Source organism: Myxocyprinus asiaticus, chromosome 44 (genome assembly GCF_019703515.2).
Source record: "Myxocyprinus asiaticus isolate MX2 ecotype Aquarium Trade chromosome 44, UBuf_Myxa_2, whole genome shotgun sequence".
Lineage (NCBI taxonomy): Eukaryota > Metazoa > Chordata > Actinopteri > Cypriniformes > Catostomidae > Myxocyprinus > Myxocyprinus asiaticus.
The window spans coordinates 31,259,802-31,280,054 of NC_059387.1; the positions used below are offsets into that span (position 1 = coordinate 31,259,802).

General features: G+C 37.5%; 1 protein-coding gene across 1 annotated transcript in view; it reads right to left on the minus strand.

Moving 5' to 3' along the window:
- The window catches only part of agap3 (ArfGAP with GTPase domain, ankyrin repeat and PH domain 3), a 224,973-nt gene extending 205,474 nt beyond the window's left edge, over positions 1 to 19,499 (minus strand). The window contains exon 1 of the mRNA XM_051686602.1: positions 18,708 to 19,499. Coding sequence (XP_051542562.1) covers positions 18,708 to 19,077 — 370 coding nt within the window. The 5' untranslated portion in view covers positions 19,078 to 19,499. The remainder of the gene's footprint in view (positions 1 to 18,707) is intronic.
- Positions 19,500 to 20,253: the final 754 nt, after the last annotated feature.

Sequence of the window (20,253 nt, forward strand, 5' to 3'; positions counted from 1 at the left end):
ATTGATCAATCTTACCCACCCTATACCCCTTAGATTTTAAAGAGGCACTATTATGCTTTTTGGGATTTTACCTTTCCTTTAGTGTGTAGTATAGCTGTTTGTGCATGTAAAAGATCTGCAAAGTTACAAAGCACAAAGTCCACACCAAGGGGAGTTACTCTCTCCCACAGAAAACACTGCTCCTAAACTGCCTGAATGCCTGGTTTGCAGGCCAGCCATTACTTCTGTGACATAGCTACATCATTATGTAACACATCTGCATAATGCCCACCTCAGGAATGCACTGCTCAGGAAGCCTCGGGAGCTGAAACTCGGTTATGGTAAGGGGCGTTACATTTCTGACACGCTCTGAGCGGTTGACCAATCACAACAGATTGTGCCAGCTGGCCAATCAGAGCAGACCGGGCTTTTCGGAAAGGGGAGCTTTAAAGAGATAGGAGCTACAACGGAGCGTTTCAGACAGAGGGTGAAAAGAGGTGCTGCAGCAATGCACAGTATGAGGAACATAATGTGTTTTTTGAACATTAAAGCATGTAAACCTACTCTAGTAGACCCCCAAAATAAAATTATGAACCTGTAAATGAGCATAATATGGGCTCTTTAAATCAAATATTTCATCTGTATTCGGTAGGGGTGCACATATCAATCAGCTACCGATCTAAATCAGCAGTTTTTCGTAATTTAGATGAATATGCCGTTTTGTTTTAAAACGTGTAAGAATATTAATCTGCCCATTTTCAATATGGAGAGTTGTAGTTATAACTACAATACGGTAGTTATTCTGACTCGCTACAGTAAGCACGGAGAGGATAAAGACGTTTCATCACGATACGATCTTTTATCGATTCTCTTGGCCTGCAATCCGATATTTGCCGATCATAAAGCTGCCGCAATACGATTTCGATTTGATTCGATTCAGGGCCCTGCGATCGATATTCCGATATTATGTGCCTATTTTACACAATCAAGTACATTTTTTTTGTCCTCAAATGCAACCAAAATATAATTTGAATATTTTATTGAGCTCTCTGAAAAGTGCAAATTTAGTATTCACACTGGGACATCCACAACAAAATAAGGTACTTCAGATTTTGAAAAAAATTATACAGATAATAGTATAAAAAATAACATCACACACAAGTGATCATCAATCATTTGATTACAGCTTATTTTTCAGTTTAATCCAATTCAAAGTACTTACATACCCATGACTTGTTTCCAACCATCCGTGCTATCCGCTGTTTTCTTGGCTACAACTTCCACAGTTGTAATGAAAAATTATGTTACAGTTAACTGGGATAAATGTAAGGGTGTTGATGTGTAGATGTGTAAAGTCTCATAACTGATGCTGGAGCTGAGCATGTGGTTTCTCTTTCCCTCGTTAGTGCTGTTCAGAATGTCGGTGTTGTCAAGATGTTTCACATAGCTGAACTTCTCCATGGTACTTTAAAATAGCAAATTCTCATGTAAAATTCAAATGTGTCGCATGCGCAACGAAATCGATGGAAGCCCGATTTAATCATGCATGTGAGCTGCTCTGCATTTGTCACGAGAGCTCGCATTTTAAGGAGCGCCCAGTTGATGTGCTCACACGGATCCTGTCAATGAAGCTCGGTTGATGCGTGCGCACGCCACACGAATAGCAGAGCACAATTTGGCTTCAAAGACAAAAACGTATTTAGTGCTCATAAAGTGAAATGAATGTAATAAGGTTGCTACGGACATGGCTGACATGAGAGTATTAAAATAAACGTACATCTTAAAAAAAATTCTATATCGAACTTTACGCGCTGTATCGATAACATTGGATCATTGCATATTGAATCGATGCATCGATCCAGATCGATGAATCGTTAAACTCCTACTGCAAATGGGCATAAAACGAATTAAACAACAAATAAACTTGCAAATACAAATCTGAGTATACGTGATGTAACGTGAGTCATGACAATCAGACAGTGTGGAGCGATAGAGACTGTTTGAGCGATCATGAGCGCTATTAGCTTCTCCCCCTTCAACACTGAGTGCTCTCCAGGTGCTCTCAATTTCTCATCAGTCACTCATCTCAGTGCTATTCCCAATTTAATTGAGGATCCCAATTTAAATCAGACTGATGCTGGTCGCAATGCCACTAATAACAGATATAGCTGTTTAACCTTAAATAACGGCACCGCATCTTCACGCATTTGCTAATTATATTATTAATATCAATAATTAGAGATTTGTATTGCAACAAAACGGCAAAGGCAGTAAACAAATCATAAATGCTAATGATTCCTCACAGGAGCAGTTTTGGAGCTAGTAATAGACAACTTTCTTATTTTTGAAAGTATCTCTGCTGTGTATGATGCCCTCATGAATTTTACTGGTTGCCAGTATGTCACAGTGACCTTTGATATTGACAACAGAACTAGTCATAACTGTTTTCAATACAAATAAATGTTAGCAATTCACACTTAATGTAATTTTACTGTGTGGGGCATAAACATAACTGCAGAATATAACTTGCAAAAGTGTGGCCAAGGGCACTTTTCTTAAAAATCTGTATCGGTCAATTTAGTGTTAAAAAAAAAATCGGTGATCAGTATCGGCCTCAAATTTCCTGATCGGTGCACCTCTAGTATTCGGTTGTAGATTATTTTTCAAATGTGTGATAGAACTGATAAAATTATTTACACAAATATATTTAAGAGGTTAAAAGGAACAGTTAATGATCTTGCGCAATTGCTTACAAAGTGCCTCTTTTGATTGCAACCTTACATAAAGAGGTAAAATGTAAGCTTTCTCTTTGTGTAAAACGCTTGACCTTGGTATAACTTTGGCCTTTTCAAGAGTTGGACACTGACAAATTAAGTAGGAACCAGGCTTGTGCTAAACATGATAACCCAATCCGAACAAGTGTGTACATACTACATACTGTAGATAAACAATACCTGGTCCTATGTAAACAGTGACATCCTACAGCTTGGTATGAAATGAAACATAGGCTACACCTATGTACAATGCATCAAGATCCAATAAATGAATGTAAAAACACTTGTTTGTTTACAATTAAGTTCAAGAAGTATACTCAGTTTTAATCCAACATAAGGTGTGTCACCTCTTTTTGATGAAATCTCACCAATTTCATCATCTTTAGCAGATGTTTGACTCAACTGAAAGACTTTCTTGTGACACTCCATACTCCATCTCAGTAGGTGGCAGTAATGCACCATAAACTGTATTGACAACCGGAAAAAAAAAAGATCACATGAAGAAGAAATACTTTATTTCTGATAAATATCAATATCATTTTATCACCCAGCCCTAGAGGAAAATATTGCGTAAAAATAATTATCTATAATAAATTATATAAAAATGATAATGTGCTCAAGAACCCCTCCCTTGGGGGGCCTGGGTAGCTTAGCGAGTAAAGACGCTGACTACCACCCCTGGAGTTTGCAAGTTCGAATCCCAAGGCGTGATGAGTGACTCCAACCAGGTCTCCTAAGCAACCAAATTGGCTCGGTTGCTAGGGAGGGTAGAGTCACATGGGGTAACCTCCTCGTGGTCGCTATAATGTGGTTCTCACTCTCGGTGGGGCGCGTGGTGAGTTGTGTGTGGATGCCGCGGTGGATGGTGTGAAGCGGTACCGCGCTCAACAAGCCACGTGATAAGATGCGTGGGTTGATGGTCTTAGATGCGGAGGCAACTGAGATTCGTCCTCCGCCACCCGGATTGACGTGAGTCACTACGCCACCATGAGGACTTCGAGTGCATTTGGGAATTGGACATTCCAAATTGGGGTGGAAAGAGGGGAGAAAAAAATTAAAAAATTAAAAAAAAACCCTCCCTTTCCTGAAAGCAATCCTTTCAAAACTCTTTGGAATAAAACAATTATTCGCATTTTGCAACCAATTTTCCCACTGATGGGACTAAATTTTGTTAAAGGTCACACAGTTGCGACTACAAAGTTGGTCAGCTCTCTCTCTGTCGGATTATGCCCAGCCATTTTCTGTTGCGTTTGAGAAACATCAAATGGCAAACGTTACAAAAGCAGAACAAAAAACGCTAGCCGATACTCAGATCAATTATCAATGAACAGGGAGCATAAGCGCAGAGTAGTTTCAAGCTCTGAACTGTGTTGTTGTGAAAACCAGTGAGAAGTGTGACACGGATCATGGAACATATTTGAAATTGGCACAGAATTCACTGTTGAAAATCCATATGAAGTCTCCAAATGTCTCAGCAATTAAACCTGTTTAAAACCATAATAAACGGTATGCCAGTCTAAACAGCTTCAACAAGAAAAACAGGAGAAAACATTTTGTCATGCACAGACATAAATTAGACTTAAAATCTAGGGCATAGGTCTGAAATGCAAAAACCAGATGCCCAGCCTAAAGTCTGGAGCCCTGATCTGGGCTATGCATCATCACCCCAGAATGAATGAGTGCCCTAACCAGGTGATTGGAAGGCAATCATCTCATTTTTCTTCTGTGTAGTGTAAAGCTGTAAGTGGCACAAGGTACCCTAAAGCAGTGGTCATTTACGAGAATATCACTTTACACTAGTGCTTCTAATGGTCCGGGAGAACTGTGCTTTGAAAAGCAAGTGCTCATGGGAAAAACGTGTATATGTGTATGTGTGACAAGAGCCAAAAGGGACAGCCAAGTATTCTAAATTACAAACAGTTTCATCAAACCATGAATTTACAAACACAACGACAACTCAACACACTTCCTGTCTCGCTGAGAAGAGACAAGTAGGTCCCCAAGCCAAAAAAAGGACGTCCTTGAAGTTGATTGATGTATTACCAAAAAACTGTGACATGGCCTTGTTCTATAATTGTCATTAAAAATTTCAATTTAACTTTTGCAGGCTTGAAGTCCCCAAACAGACCTTGCAACTCCAATTAAATCTTTGGAGTAGGAGCTGTAGGCAGTGCTCAGCGTCACATGCTGTGAAACTATCATGCCCCCACATATGGCAAGCTCCATTTCTCCAAGACCATACTATCACTAGGGGACGGGGTGGGTGTATCCGTAAAGAGCAGCCAAAACTGCATGAATTTCCCTTCCGGACTGCATGGCAGTCATGCACTTGTAGTTAACTTGCGTCACGGGGCTCCGTACCCAACCATGTGGCACCCAGGGTGGGGCGAACCAGGGGACCTGTTGGGGTATGCTTGTTTGTGAGCATGATAATCCACAAGGAATTATAAGACTACATCGCTGTAAGCATGTGTAGATACAAATAAGAGGGTCTACACACTGTACACAGTGTTGGGAGCGTTTGTTTGAATGTGCCTGTCCCATCAGCAAGGAGAACCAGGGTCTTTGGCAGGCTTCACTCCCCGCTCTCCAAACCCTCCTATCATGTCACAGACCATCTGCTACTCAGCAGCCACGCTGTCACCGGAGATGAGGCGTACTGTTCTGGTCCAGATGCCTATTCGACTGTACCTACGGAAAGTCAGATCCATCACCTCCACCCTCAGTGAGGAGATCTCAGAAGACATATGTCATATTCCACACTGAAAATGATCCAAATCACTTTGGATTGCAAAATGCATCAAAAAAACTAATCTCACAAATCCGGTAGGCACTTAGCAGACACTTTTATCAACAGCATTTTATATAAAAAGCCTGTCTTTTATTTTACAAGGATAGACCCCAAAAAGCAACCTGGGGTTAAGAGTCTTGCTCAAGGGCACAATGCCACCCAACACCACCACTAAAATGTTCCTAATATAATTAGTGGTGCTAGCATAAGTCAAGCATCTTCTGTTGCTCCTAATTAGGAAAAAACCCTAACCCTTAGTTTTAAAGGAATATTCCAGGTTCAATGCAAGTTAAGCTCAATCAACAGCAATTGTGGAATGATGTTGATTACCACAATTTTCTCTGAAAAAAAGCAAAAATATGGGTTACAGTAAGAAATTTACAATGGAAATGAATGGGGCCAATCCGTAAACGTTAAAACACTCACTGTTTCAAATGTATAGGCACAAGATGAAAACAATATGTGTGTTAACATGATTTTAGTGCGATAAAATCACTTACTAAACTTTTCTGTGCAAAGTTACAGTATATATATCCAATTTTACAACCTCGTTGCCATGACGATGTAACGCCGAAAAACCCTACAACCCTAAAACAACTGTAGTGATTTAAATAACTTTACAGCCCAAATAACACACAAGTTTTAACAGAAGAATTAATGCAAGTATAATATATTATTAAAAGTATTTAATACAATTATAAGCTTCACATTTCTGCCTTTAAACCCTCCAAAAATGGGCCCCAATTGCCTCAATGTAACCTCAATTTTTGCTTTTTTCAAAAGAAAAGGAAGGACGAGTCGAAATTATTGAGGTAATCAACTTTATGCAAAAAATGCAGTTGATTGAGCTTAACTGGTATTGAACCCTGAACATTTCTTTCAGTTTCGGTGCATAACTCATCCTGTACCATTTGTGCTACCTGTAATCTTGCGGCCTGTTGAGAAGTGTCCTACTAACAATCTGACTTTAAAAAAAAATTAAATGCAAAACATTGAAAGAAGAAGAGAATTACCTATACATTCTATAGAATATCATAAAGACTTGGGGGTGGGTTTTTTTTATTTAAGCCAGTGAGTAATGAAGTAGTAATGACATAGCAACCACTCAGAATAGTTGGGTAAGGACTACTCTCACATTCTTCAGAAAATGTAAAAATCTAGTTACTTCAGAGTGTTTACAAGAGTGCTTCTTCAACATACGCTCCCTTGACCACAATCAAAACAGAATTCCCTATTGCTTCTGTGGACCAGAACATGTGTGCTCACTTTAGAGTACAAAAAAGGCAGGCAAACAAGCAGAGAGAGCACCTTTGTCTAGCCTGAACAATGGCCTACATTCTGTTCCAGAGATAGGCAGTGGCTCCAGATTGTCACTGCTGTGGAGCCATACTATGAAAAGAGACTCTTCATAAGTGACCCGTGACCTCTTGCACTTATGACCTCTCTTGAGCTCGGCCTCTTCCGAGTGTCCAGAACGCGCCAAGTTCAGAATGGTTTTGAACCACTTACTGAGAAACTGGAATTTGATGCAGCATCAGAAGATTTCAGACAAAGAGCTTCTGAGATTAAACCATGTGCATAATCTTCCTTCAGTCGCGGATCTGAAAAATCCATTGGATTCTGAAGAGCCCGCACTACTGAGCAAAGCATTATGTTCTTGTTTTGGATTTTCATTTGATTTCTTCAGCATATCTTGTTCCAAACAATCTCTTTGGCGAAAAGCCGAAACAGATGCACAGACTGAATGGCGATCTCTCGCAATTAACAAAAGCTGAAAAACCAATGACAGAGATATCCACATAAAAAAGTATCAGTATTTTAATTACGGATGAATTTGTAGATTGTACAGATGGTACCTTCAGGGCTGACTACACTGTGACATTTAATACTTCCTTTTAAAGAGATGGTTCACCAAGAAAATGGAAATTCTGTCATCATTTACTCTTCCGTGGAACACCAAAGGAGATGTTCAGCAGTAAGCTTGTCTCAGTCACCTTTCACTTTAATTGGATCTTTTTTCCCATAACATGAAAGTGATTCTGCCCAACATCTCTTTTAATGTTCCACAGAAGAAAGTCATAGGATACGGGTTTGGAATGGCATGCATGCGAAAATTATTTTCCCAAATTTCCATTTTCTGGTGAATTTCTCCTTTAATAACATGAGATTTTCCCCTTTAACATGAGCTCTTATCCCTTAAGATGGCAAATTCTCAAAGCCAAATTACTTTCAGCAAATCCTCATTCAATTCAAACTCCTTGAGAAAAATTATATAATGGGAACCTTGGTAGAAAATTGCTTACTTTAAGAAAACAAACTGATGTATTGTAAGAATATCCATTCTGTTTTATGTCATTATTTTGAAACATTACTGTGCAGTGCATACATACTGCTCTCGAGTTTTAACGTCCAATTAGTCTACACTGCTGCTGGCAAAGCATCAATACTCCAAACACTCCAAACAATCCTAATCCCTCCATATACACCACTTCCATGCAGAATCCACGTTTTCAGCCTTAAAAACATGTTTTACGCCCCAGAGTACATTCCTTGGTGTTGCAGCATGCAACAAATGTGTCTTTAATATCTTAAACATAACCATCAATATAACAAACACATGAAGAAACAAGATATTGAATAAGCAGCATCCACGCATTTCTGTCTTTCAGCATTATTGATTATCCATTCACTACTTAAATGGAAAACATCTGTGGCGGTGCTATTCATAAAACACCGTTCCTCAAGCTCTCAAAAGCAGAGCAAATATCGGAGGTGTTTTTTTTAAACTCCTGTTCTGTTCTAATCTTCAGCAAAGCTATAAGGCTCCCGTTCCTAAGCAACAGGCGCGCTGCAATAATGTAGGACGATGGCAGTAGTATCTGCAGTCCAGACACATAGGTGTATATTCATACAACCGTTTCTCTGTAAGAGCTGAACAAGCCCTGCTGCAGTCAAAATACCTGCACTAACTCCTTTGTGATGCATTGCATGTGATGCATTACATGCAAAAAATCTAACCGCTTTAGTGCTTAGAAATGAACATGATGTGAGCAGTTAAATACGTCTTTGATGTGCCTCAGCTTAACTAAGGGTACTTAAATGCAGTCAATCAAAATTCCTGCACTAACTCCCATGTGATGCAGTACATGTAAATAATCTAATTTCTTTAGTGCATCATAGAAATGAACAAGGCTTGTACAGCAGAATACATCTTCAATGTGCATCAGCTCAACTCAGGGTACTTAAACCCAGTCAAAATACCTCCACTAACTCCCTAAAGATGCATTGCATGCAATGCTTTATATGCAACAAAAAAAATGTTGAATTGCTTTAGTGCACCTTAGTAGTGCAATATGAGTGAGCAGAGAAATATGTCTTTGATGTGCATCAGCTCAACTCAGGGTACTTACACGCTGTCAAAATACCTGCACTAACTCCCTAATCATGTATTGCATGCAATGCATTTCTTTAAATTGCTTTAGTGCATCATAGCAATGCACTAGACTTGTGCAGTGGAAAATGTCTTCAATGCGCTGTGGAGTGATAAAATGCTCGTCGCTTAATCAGAGCAGAAGAAGAAAGTGCAGAAATTAGGAAAGAAATGTTTTACTATTGCATAATATAATAAAAATATCATATAAATCAAATATAAATACTTTTTTTTTATTTAAAAAATTATAAGTTCAAAAAACAACGGTAAAAGTAAAACTGACCAAAACTAAAGCTGACCAAAAAGAGGGGCATATTTTAAGTATTTAGGAATATTTTGATATTTAAATCATAATTTTTCATGTCATTCATAAGTTTTTAAAGCCTTAAAAGGAAACAATAATTTATTCCTATTTTATTATTTGATTTATATTTTAAGTTAAATATGTAAAAATGACTTCTTAAGGTGTATGAAGCACACATGCAGAAAAAATATGACAATTTATATGACAATTAATTGTGAAAGCCCTTAACGATAGCCCTAAAACAGACAATTAATCGTCATAATCGCAATTATTTGTTTGACAATTAATTGTCAGCTAAAATTCATAATCATGACAGCCCTAATTGTAAGTAATGCATTACAAAAATCGAATTGCTCTAGTGCAACTTAGAAATGCACTAGACTTGAGCAGTGAAATATGTCTTTGATGAGCATTAGTTCAACTAAGGGGACTAAAATGCAGTCAAAACACCTGTTCGAACTCCCCTGCGATAAAGCTGCATTACATGCAGAAAATCTAATCACATTTTCTCATTATTTACTCACCCTAATGATTTCCCAGGTGTGTATGACTTTCTTTGTTCACCAGAACATATTTGAAGAAAAACTGAAAAATTTCTTAGCTCAGTAGGTCCTTAAAATGCAAGTGAACAGCGATTTCTCTTTTGAAGGTCCAAAAATCACAGACAGTCATCGATATGACACCAGCTGTTAAATGAAAGTCTTCTAAAGCGATACAATCGTTTTTGGTGCGAAAAAAGATCAATATTTAAGTACTTTTTAACAATAATGCAACACTTCAGGAGAGGTTAGATTTCAAGCGGTCTCTTGTGTGGCGTATTCGTATTGCCATGGATACCGAGGTAATTTCACGTTCTCCTCTCAGTTAAGACATCCAGGATAAGCACACAAACGCACCATTGTGAGTAAAGAACAGATTATAACAGATCTAAACCAAAATCAACCAAGCTACTGTGCAGCGTTCCTCCTTCTCACTTGTAAACAGCACTGCTCTTCTGGCTGTGACGCACGTGTGTTAGTTCTCGCGCGTTTCAAATGCCAATACGATTACGTAACACGCACGTACCGGAAGCATGATTTAGAGTTAAAAAAGTACTTAAATATTGATCTTTTCGAACCAAAAGCGATCGTGTCACTTTAGAAGACATTCATTTAACAGCTGGTGTCATATGGATGATGTTTATGCTGACTGTCTGAAATTTTTGGACCTTGAAATGAGAAATCGCCATTCACTTGCATATTAAGGACCTACTGAGCTAAGACACTTCAAATGTGTTATGGTGAAGAACGAAAGTCATACACACCTGGGATAACATGAGGGTGAGTAAATAATGGGAGAATTTTCATTTTTGGGTGAACTATCAATTTAAGGACAACTTAGAAATGCATTAGACTTCAGTTTATTGACTATGCCTACGATGTGCATCAGCTAAACTCAAGGTACTGAAATGTAAAAATCACTGCATGACTTTGCATTGCGTGACTCATAAACAAGATATTTTTGGCAACACATTCATTTACTTTATAATGACCATCAGCAGGGTGTCAATATCATAAAATGTCAAACTGCATATGTAACTAACAAACATCTTAAATTGGTTTTGGGCCAGGAATCTTGGAAGACTCTAGGAAGAAATAGAAACAGCAAGAAATTATTAAACAAGCATGTTGCGCACAGACATTTGTGCCCCAGCTCTCATACAGTCTGAATCTCGTGAGCTTCTACATTTTGCTCTATGGTTTCAGTCAATCCCAATGACAGTGAATTTAGAATTCTGTTTACACCAAAGAACATCTGCTGAAGGTCGTTCAGTTATTGCTGACAAAAATAATTCAATTGAAAGAGCAGCCAAACCATTGCTATTGAGGAGATAAAGTCACAAAGCTGCTGATATGGCATTGGTTGGAGCGGTGATGGCAGCATAAAAAGAACAGAAATTACATTTTCGCTGTCGTATGAACTTGTCCCAAAGGATGCTGACAAGCCAGAGAGCACTTGAAGCAAAATACACCAAACAAATTCAGACATTAAGGAACTTTAACTACATTCTGCACCATCCACAGACATGTATGCAAACACTTACATAACTAGATTTTCACAATTTCTAAAGAAAAAGCTTGATTCAAAATAAAAGCTTGACGCTTGAAATTGAAGAAATCACAACAAAATATTACTATTGTATTGTATAATGTAATATTTACTGTAATAATAATACTAATATGGAATTATTTAAGCAATATCTCAAAAGAAAGAGTGCTGTATGTACTGAATAGAAGTTTTCATCAATGTTTTCATTTATAATGTTCAAGGAAACATGCAATTGTTTTAATTTATTATTTACATTGATATATCTAACTTTGTTAAACAGGCTAAAGGAGTGTGTTCAATAGCATATTACCTAATTTTTGGGTGGTTTCAAGAATCGTGAAATTTTCCTGGTATTGGTCCTGACTACTGAAATATTGTTATTGTGACAACCCTAGTTTTTAGTATGTTGCTTGCAGTTGCTTAGGAGTTTTTTTTAACTTTTTTGTATATAGCCATGTGATAATAAAGGCAAAATAAATCTTTTTTATTTTGTGTGTGGTACAACATAATTTTAGTTTGAACTTTCCAGGTATTGACATAAAATGGGGGAGGATTATGTAAATACCATGTAAATATTATAACCAAAGCAGCATGACGGGGGAGAACGAAGAGCCAAAGAAACAAATAGCTATCTGCCAGAAGGCCTCTTGTGCTTGAGTGTGTAATTCCTTTGATGAATTACTGATAAGCCTTATCACTGCTTAAAAGAAATACAAAATTGGACACAACTGTGCTCTCTTACAAAACATGTTATTTAATATGAACTTTCTGTACTCTAATAACTAGAAGGCACAAATAAAAGAGGACGGGACAGATGGGGGTGTATTTTTAATTCCCAAAACAGAATGCACTTCATAGCTTCTCTAAAAGACATTCTGTATACTAAAAAAAACATGGTCATAGTTTACAAACTGAGATACAGATTGTTTTTAAATAGCATGTAAAACATTTTGCATTATTCCATGTTTAAAGAAAATGTGCATAATGTGCATTCATACTGCATACTGAAAGTTTGGTAGAGTGCAATTCCAAAAATAGTCCATGTTCACTCTAGTTAATACATTTTGAAGTAAGATCACGGAGACACATTTTTTACATTTGGATTAACACTGGGGCACTGGTGAAGTTTCACAATTAGAAATGTGTAGGAAAAGTAAATAGAACATGTTAAGAAAGCAAACAGGGCAAATTTTGATTCCATACTGACTTTCCCTGGTCTTCTTGGTATCGGTGCATGAAGTCTTTGAGCTGGGCTAATTCTTCTGTGAATAAACTGACTCATCCTTTGCAAAACTCCTGGTTTTGGACCAATTCCAGTCTTAAAATCTACAGAGGATTTGCTTCGCACAAGGACAATTACATCGACATTAACTAATGCCAAAATACCCCAACACAATATTTCCCCAGTCACCAGCTCTTGATTGCCATAATATGATTCATAACCATCAATGAAACATCCAGTAGTCAAGGGCACAGATTTGCATGCTAATATAAACTAATAAATACATTCCATCTGCTGTGAGATTCAAACCAATCCAAATTAGATACTGTCATGGATGGAGATATTTTCCAGACTTAAGCTATGACTATGGTTAATCAACTGGAAATCGATGGCTAGACATTCTGCCAGTGATACAACACTATTATATTTACCATGGCAACAGCAAGTAAGCCTTTACTCAGGTGTAACAGGCTTTCTGAGGACATCTTTGTAGATCGGATGAGTCAGCATCAACCAAGGGTGATAGACACTGGTCGTTACTATTGGTCGACCGATATATCACGAGACCGATACATTTTCCCGTTTGGCCGATTTGTTTCTTAAGGGCGCCGAAAATCACCTGCTTGCATGTGAAGCGACTGAGACACGAAACAATCAGTCATGGTTTGTTTTGTTGTTACGTGCCATCGTGTTACTACAATAACAGACCGGTGTGCATCACAGTCTCATTTAAACGGTCCACATATCAGAGCCGCGACGGAAGCGTTTGAGCTCATAATGTTAAAGTGCTCGCCTGTTTCATTTTCCCCCTCTCTCCTCAACAGTTCCCTGTAACTTTTAACTGTCTTGTCTAATGTTAAAAAGGCAAATATCAATTAAACTAATATCATATACCATCTGCAAATATGCGCATATCTCGTTTAAACAGATGTAATAAACAAACCTCACAAAACTTGATAATATCCAGCATCATGTTGAGCGCTCATTTATTTACGTACCTCTAAAGCACGTATTCTAAAAGTCTCTCCTCAGCAGCTCCCTTTAACTTTCTTTTCTAATGATAAAAGGCAAATATCAATAAAAGTTCTATTATAAACCTTTTGTAAATATGAAGATATCTCGTTTAAACAGATGACATTCACAAACTTCACGAAAATCCAGCGTTTTCTTCCCGTCGAGCTCTCATCTAATATCTTCCTCTGAAGCGCGTATTCTTTCAGCCAGAATCAAAACTTCAGGATCAGGATCAAAAGTTTCTCTGATTCACAATCATGAGCCGATCCAGGCTGTTTAAACTGTCATGGGATTGCTGCTGCTCGCTGGATCCGCACGAGCTTGAGTGCAATCAAGCGTTAAAAAACACAATTTTCCCAGCTTTTATAGCTAATGTGCAGGTGCGTGCTCAGGTTAATTGATAGACGATGTCTATATCTAAAAGGTGATTGGCTCTTTTACCTGTAAGGTGGGACTTCCTATCTACATCCGTTGACTGTTGGTTGCAGTTGGGCGTTCTAATTTCTCCCATTAATTTTAATGGAAGTGGCCCATCTCTGCTAAATAGTTTCTGGTGCAACTTCAAGGTAAAAGCGCTTCACGTGTGCTATAAGTAAATGTCTTATTCACTATGCACTGTATGTACAGTTGGTTTGATTCTGTATTTTTTGAGTAAATGCAACTGTTAATGCGCACATGCCATCCATGGTTGCTGGACTACTGTGTGTACTGTTATTTCCTTATCCTATTTCTTATATAATAACAATTTCTTCATGTGCAAATAAATTATTAAAATGTTATGACTAAACAGAAATCAGAAGAAACTGCTATCTACCATTTAAAATACAATATTATTTTTTTAGATTATTTTTTACAAAGTTTTGTGTGAAATTGAGTAAATATAGTGCTAAATAAGAGTTTATATTTGTATTGATTTTTTTATTTTATTTTAATGTTATTTACTACATTAAATTGTGTGATATATCGGCATTGTATCGGCCACCATGCTCTCTGGATTTTGGTATCCGCATCAACCATTAAACAAACCATATCGGTCGACCACTATTATTTACTTTATTAAATTGTGTGATATATCAGGCACCCTGCTCTCTGGATATCAGTATCTGCATTGGCCATTAAAAAAAAAAAATAAATAAATAAATAAATAAAAATAAAAAATCGGTCGACCACTAGTCGTTATTGACATTTATTATGGAAAAAAAAGGCTAACTACTGCTTGTCTGACAGGGCATGTATATTTCAGGTCTGCCTGTTATTGTCAATGGCGATGCAAGCTGGAACTTTCCGGAAAAGGAGTAAACTGGTAAAACTAATATAAAATGACTCAAATTCTGTTGTTATTTACTCAACCTCATGCTGTTTAAACCCATTTGTCTTTCACTTTTATTGTATTGAAAAAAAAAAGCAGCGTCAACGTTCTTTAAAATTTCTCCTTTTGTTCAATGGAAGAAAGAAAGTCATACGGGTTTCATATTTAGTTGAAATCGCCGGTGTGCTGGTCCAAAGCCAGGGTTGCTACTTAACCCTACCCTAAGTAAAGAGGATTAGTCGGATTATACTATTAAGACAGATTATTCACACTCTAAACAGTACAAGATGCAGACCTACACTAATTATCAACGATAAATATTATGCACCTGACCATACACAGGTGCCGGCGGTCAGTGACTTATAGAATTACATTCAGACAATGCTTGTAAACTACAGTAGATATGGCTACCTTAAACTCTTCTTCAAATTCTACACTCCAGCCTAGTTCCTGAGATGTGCCACTCCTGCCCACCTACATGCCCCATCAAAAGGGTTTCTGTTCTTCCAGAAATTTCTCCTCACGGTGTTCACTGAATCACCAGTTACATTCATGAAACCACAAGATTCACCACATCATTCAAAATCATCTCATCTTATATGACACTAGATATAATAATCTATCTGAATATTGATTGGACCAATATATTTTTACAGATACCCACACTGTTCTACTAAACCGAGTATTGGTTCCTTATTATTGGGTATACCGATAAATGGAATAATTAGAATTGTTATTATTAGAATATTTATAGTGCATATTATGCTTTTACTGTTTTAAAAAGCAGAAATACAAAAATTATAAAAATAGGTTATCTCAGTCATCGGATATTAAAATAATAATTCATAAAAAAACATTATCGGTCTATCTCGACATGAAAGCATTATTATAAAGACACTGTTCTACTTAATCGATTATCGGTTGCTTAATATCGGGTCTCTAAATGGCATAATTTCAATTATTATTATTAGAATATTTTAAGTTCATACTGCGTTTTATTAATGTAGGCTAAAACTTTAGTTTTCATTGTGTCAAAAAGCAGAAATACTGTATAACACTATTAAAAATCGGATCCACATATCGGTTATCGGACATTAAATTAATCGGTATTGGTCATAAAGAAAATTATCTGTCAATCTTGATATGAAAGCATTATTATAAAGAAATAGTTAAATTCATTACCTACACACATTGAGGATTTTGAAGTTAAGAATCTTTAATGAGAAATTGTTAGAAATGATCAGCCAAGAACATTTAATGTGAATGTCTTTAAAAAGTATTCACCTGCTTTGGACATTTTCATGTTTATTGTGTTTAAGCAGGGAACCTTTATATATTTAACTGCGATATTTCATTATAGGCACTGTATTTCATTTAATAAAACACTGAAATAGCCCACATTAGCTCAACATGTGTGCTGCAAAAGCTATTGAAACTTCAGGATTTCAAATCCTTGAAAAATCATTGAGAACAGAATAAGAATGTCTGAGCGGGCACTTTAATATCCTCCGGTTCTGCAAGAGATCTGTGTCTTTTATATGACTATAGCAGCAAAGGGCTTGATTTGCATATAAATAACCTATGACTAAAGCTCATCTAATCTGAACTTTCACCGTGACCGTTAATATGGAAGTCAAGAGGTCAAGCTTGTTGTGGAAACTGATAAAACTGCAAGTTGGAGTCAATGTCTCTTACATAATGGTGTTTATAAAACCTGAAAACTTGCTTCATTCAAGGTGAGTGACTGATGCTGACAAACAGAGGATCACAATGCAGCTAGCATTTCTAGAGGAGCTTCAGATAATAGAACATTCAAATTAACATTAGTGTCCACTTTGAGAACCATTACATCTGCTTGGCATGCCAATATTAATGCAAAGTGCCGCAAATCTTTGATACATGATTTGATGCATATTTACATCCAGCTACTTCACATATACAGTTGCTATCAAAATTATTCAACCCCCCTGACCAGCAATACATTCTGGAGATGTGAATTAAAACACATCAACTAAAACCTCAGTAAACAGTCAAAGTAAGTTTTTAATACACATTTCAGTGATTTTGAGAACAAAGAGTTCAGTTTACCCAAATTCTAAAATAAACAATAACTAATTCTCTCCACAAATGTCATGTCAAAACTATTCAACCCCCAAAGTCAATCATTTGTGGAGCATCCTTTACCCTTAAAAACAGCAAATCAATGTTTCAGGTGAGTGTTCTCAGGCTTCGGACACCTCTCTATTAGAATTTTTACGCATTTCTCATGAGCAAAAGCTTCCAGTTCATTGACATTCTTTGGTTTCTGTGCTGCCACTGCTTTCATGAAACCCCAACAAAGGTTTGCAATGGGATTTTAATGATGGACTGAAAGGGCCATTTAAGGACATTCCACGACCTATCCCTGAACCAGATTTTGGACAACTTGGATGTATCCTTAGTGTTATTGTCTTGCTGGAAAGTCCAGTGATCACCGAGCTTCAATTTACACACTGAAGGCATCACATTTTTCATGCCAAAATGGCCTGATACCTGAAAGAATCCATGGTGTCAGTCACATAGTCAGGATAGCTGTTTCCTGCAGCCACAAAACACCCCCATAACAGGACTGACCCACCTCCATGTTTGACTGTGGGGATGGTGTCGTTCTTGTCATCACCTTGTCATCTTACTCCAGATGTACTGCTGACCCATGGGTCTAAAACTCATTTTCAGTTTAGTGTCATACTTCTATAAAACCTTCTTCCAGGACTCCACAGGTCTTTCATAATTACTTCTTGAATATTCAGTCAACTGGAGTCAACATTTCCCTTGGTGAAGTTTTGCTTTCTTCCTCACCCCAAAAAGGTTGCTGTTGTACCATATTTAAAAAAAATGTATGAATGGTGCTGCCAACTTTGTCTATTGGAAATTGAAGTGCCTTGGAAATGTGCTTTTAGCCATGACCTTTCTTGTGTAATGAAATATTCTCCTCTATTAGCTTTTGAGACAGATTATTTTTAATTGCATTTTTTGCATAGAAATACATTTTTGCTTACAACGCTAAACTTAAATTTTAAAACTTAAATATTTAAGTGCCATTGCAGATGGATGACAATTTTGTTTTAAAAAATTACTTGTGTAGCCTTACATGTTTAAGAAACAGCTACATGCAATAGGGGTTGAATAATTATGACATGGCTGTATTTAGAAATATTAGGTTATATATTCACACTATGACTTTGAATGTGTCACTCAACTGATATAGATGTAAAGTTTAAAAATTCTGGGTCATCAGAAAAGCTTACCTTTGTAAATCCTTACTGTCTTGGGGGGGTTAATAATTCCGATTGCAACTGTGTAAGTTATTCTGGAAGCTCACGTGTTATGGAAGATCTCAGCTCTTCATTCCCAAAAAAACCAACTAAGTTGTCTAAACATGATTTTGGCAACATACAGCTTACAGTATCTTCTAAAGGAAACCACCACTCACTTTTTTAATTAAATTACTAATTTTCATAGCAAACATAAATGCATATTTATGAATACTCAATTTTATGCAAATTTGTTTATCAGAGGTCATCTTGGTGGTCCCTAACTCTCAGAAGCCCCTCAATTAGAATGATCATACCCTACAAGGGTTGTAGATAAAGAATGGCCAGTCCTCTAATTAGACTAGTTTGTTTTGCCTGTCACAGATATGGTGCCTATTATGCTTGCACAATCTGCTTATTTCTATACATTGACAGACAAATCTATGTTGTATTGAGGCATCAATTAAATGCTGAGGCTGCCTCTGATCTAGCCTTGTGCTTACCTTCAATTGAGATCACATGCTCGCGGATCTGGTTCTGCAGGGCCAGGTCATCGATGCGCTCGATCAGGTCGTATATTGCATAAATGTTCGGGTGGACGGACTCGAACCGATGGATCTCGGCTCTGATGGCTGCTGAGTTGGACAAAACGAACTGGGAGCCAGGCGGGCCGGACTGTGCTGCAGGGCCCGACACGGTTCCCGATCCAAACTGACCCGCCCCGGAGCTCCCGGACGATCCGGATCCAAACTGAGGCGGAATGGTCTGAGGGACGGGCACCGGCGCGGGTACCGTCCCCGGGGTGGGCATGGCGGGCTGAGACTGCTGGGACAAACCGGACACTGACACAGAGACGCTTGATTGGTAATTCATCGTTGTGAAAAGATTGCTCTCAGGAATAAAAGAAATACCCGTTACACGCGTTTGGAATTATTCGGAGGGCGCGCGAGGAGCAATCCGCACTGCACACTCTAATCTGATGAAGAATGATAATAACTATTGTGACGCATCAATCAGCCTTTATGACGCATCAGTGGGTCTCCGACAATCCGCGCGGCTTGCTCATAATACCAAAACTTCAGCGTGGATCATTGTTCCCAGCGATGAGCTCTGTCGCGTGTCCTGTCCTTCTTTTTGACAATTAATAGTCTTTCAACTGGACACACCTTTGTTCTTGGGGCGATCTGCGCTTGCTTTCTTCTGGACCGAATCGCTCTCTGTTTTGCTTCCCAGCCTGAAGCGCGCACAATGAGGCCGGTTATCGCAATGCGTCCGTGTCCATTGACTGACTGAACGCGACGGTTCTACTCTAAAGTCATAAACACGTTTGAATTCCCTTTTGGTCCTAGAAGTCCCTCCCAGGCCCCCACCTCCACATCCACAAGCAGTGGAAAATCCGAGTCATTTTAACGAATCGGTTCATTCAAACGGTTCGCTTTAGTGAACCTGTTCAAAGAGTCGATTCACCAATTATTTTGAGTTCCCGTTCAAAAGTGTTTCCAGAAATGCTCGCTCGGCATCTACGTCTCATTTTTATGATAAAATTGGCCTTTCTATTTGTTTTCGGTTTTGTTATAGCTTAAATTGCCTCAAATGTTGAGTTGAGTTCCAACAATATAGTAAGCAGAATTAACTATATTAAAATGTTTTTCCAATATTATTAGCGATATTAGTCATATTAATTACTATTAATATACATATTAAATAATCACGATATACACCATATTCAGAGTAGTGTCACAGGTCTATTTAATTTTCGACAGGATGAAAACGAGGCTGTGAGGGTCTCTTCAAAATTTAGGATAGTCCTACTACCTACTGTAAAAGTTCTAGATTAGGCCTATATCTAATTTTCACAACTCGAGATTTTTGTCTACTGACTTAGACAATATATATATATATATATATATATATATATATATATATATATATATATATATATATATATATAATTTTTTTATTATTATTTTTTCTCTCTTCTTTTTTTTTTCTTTTTTTTTTTTTTTTACACCGATTTATACAGCAGGCCTACAACCCATTAAAGAGACT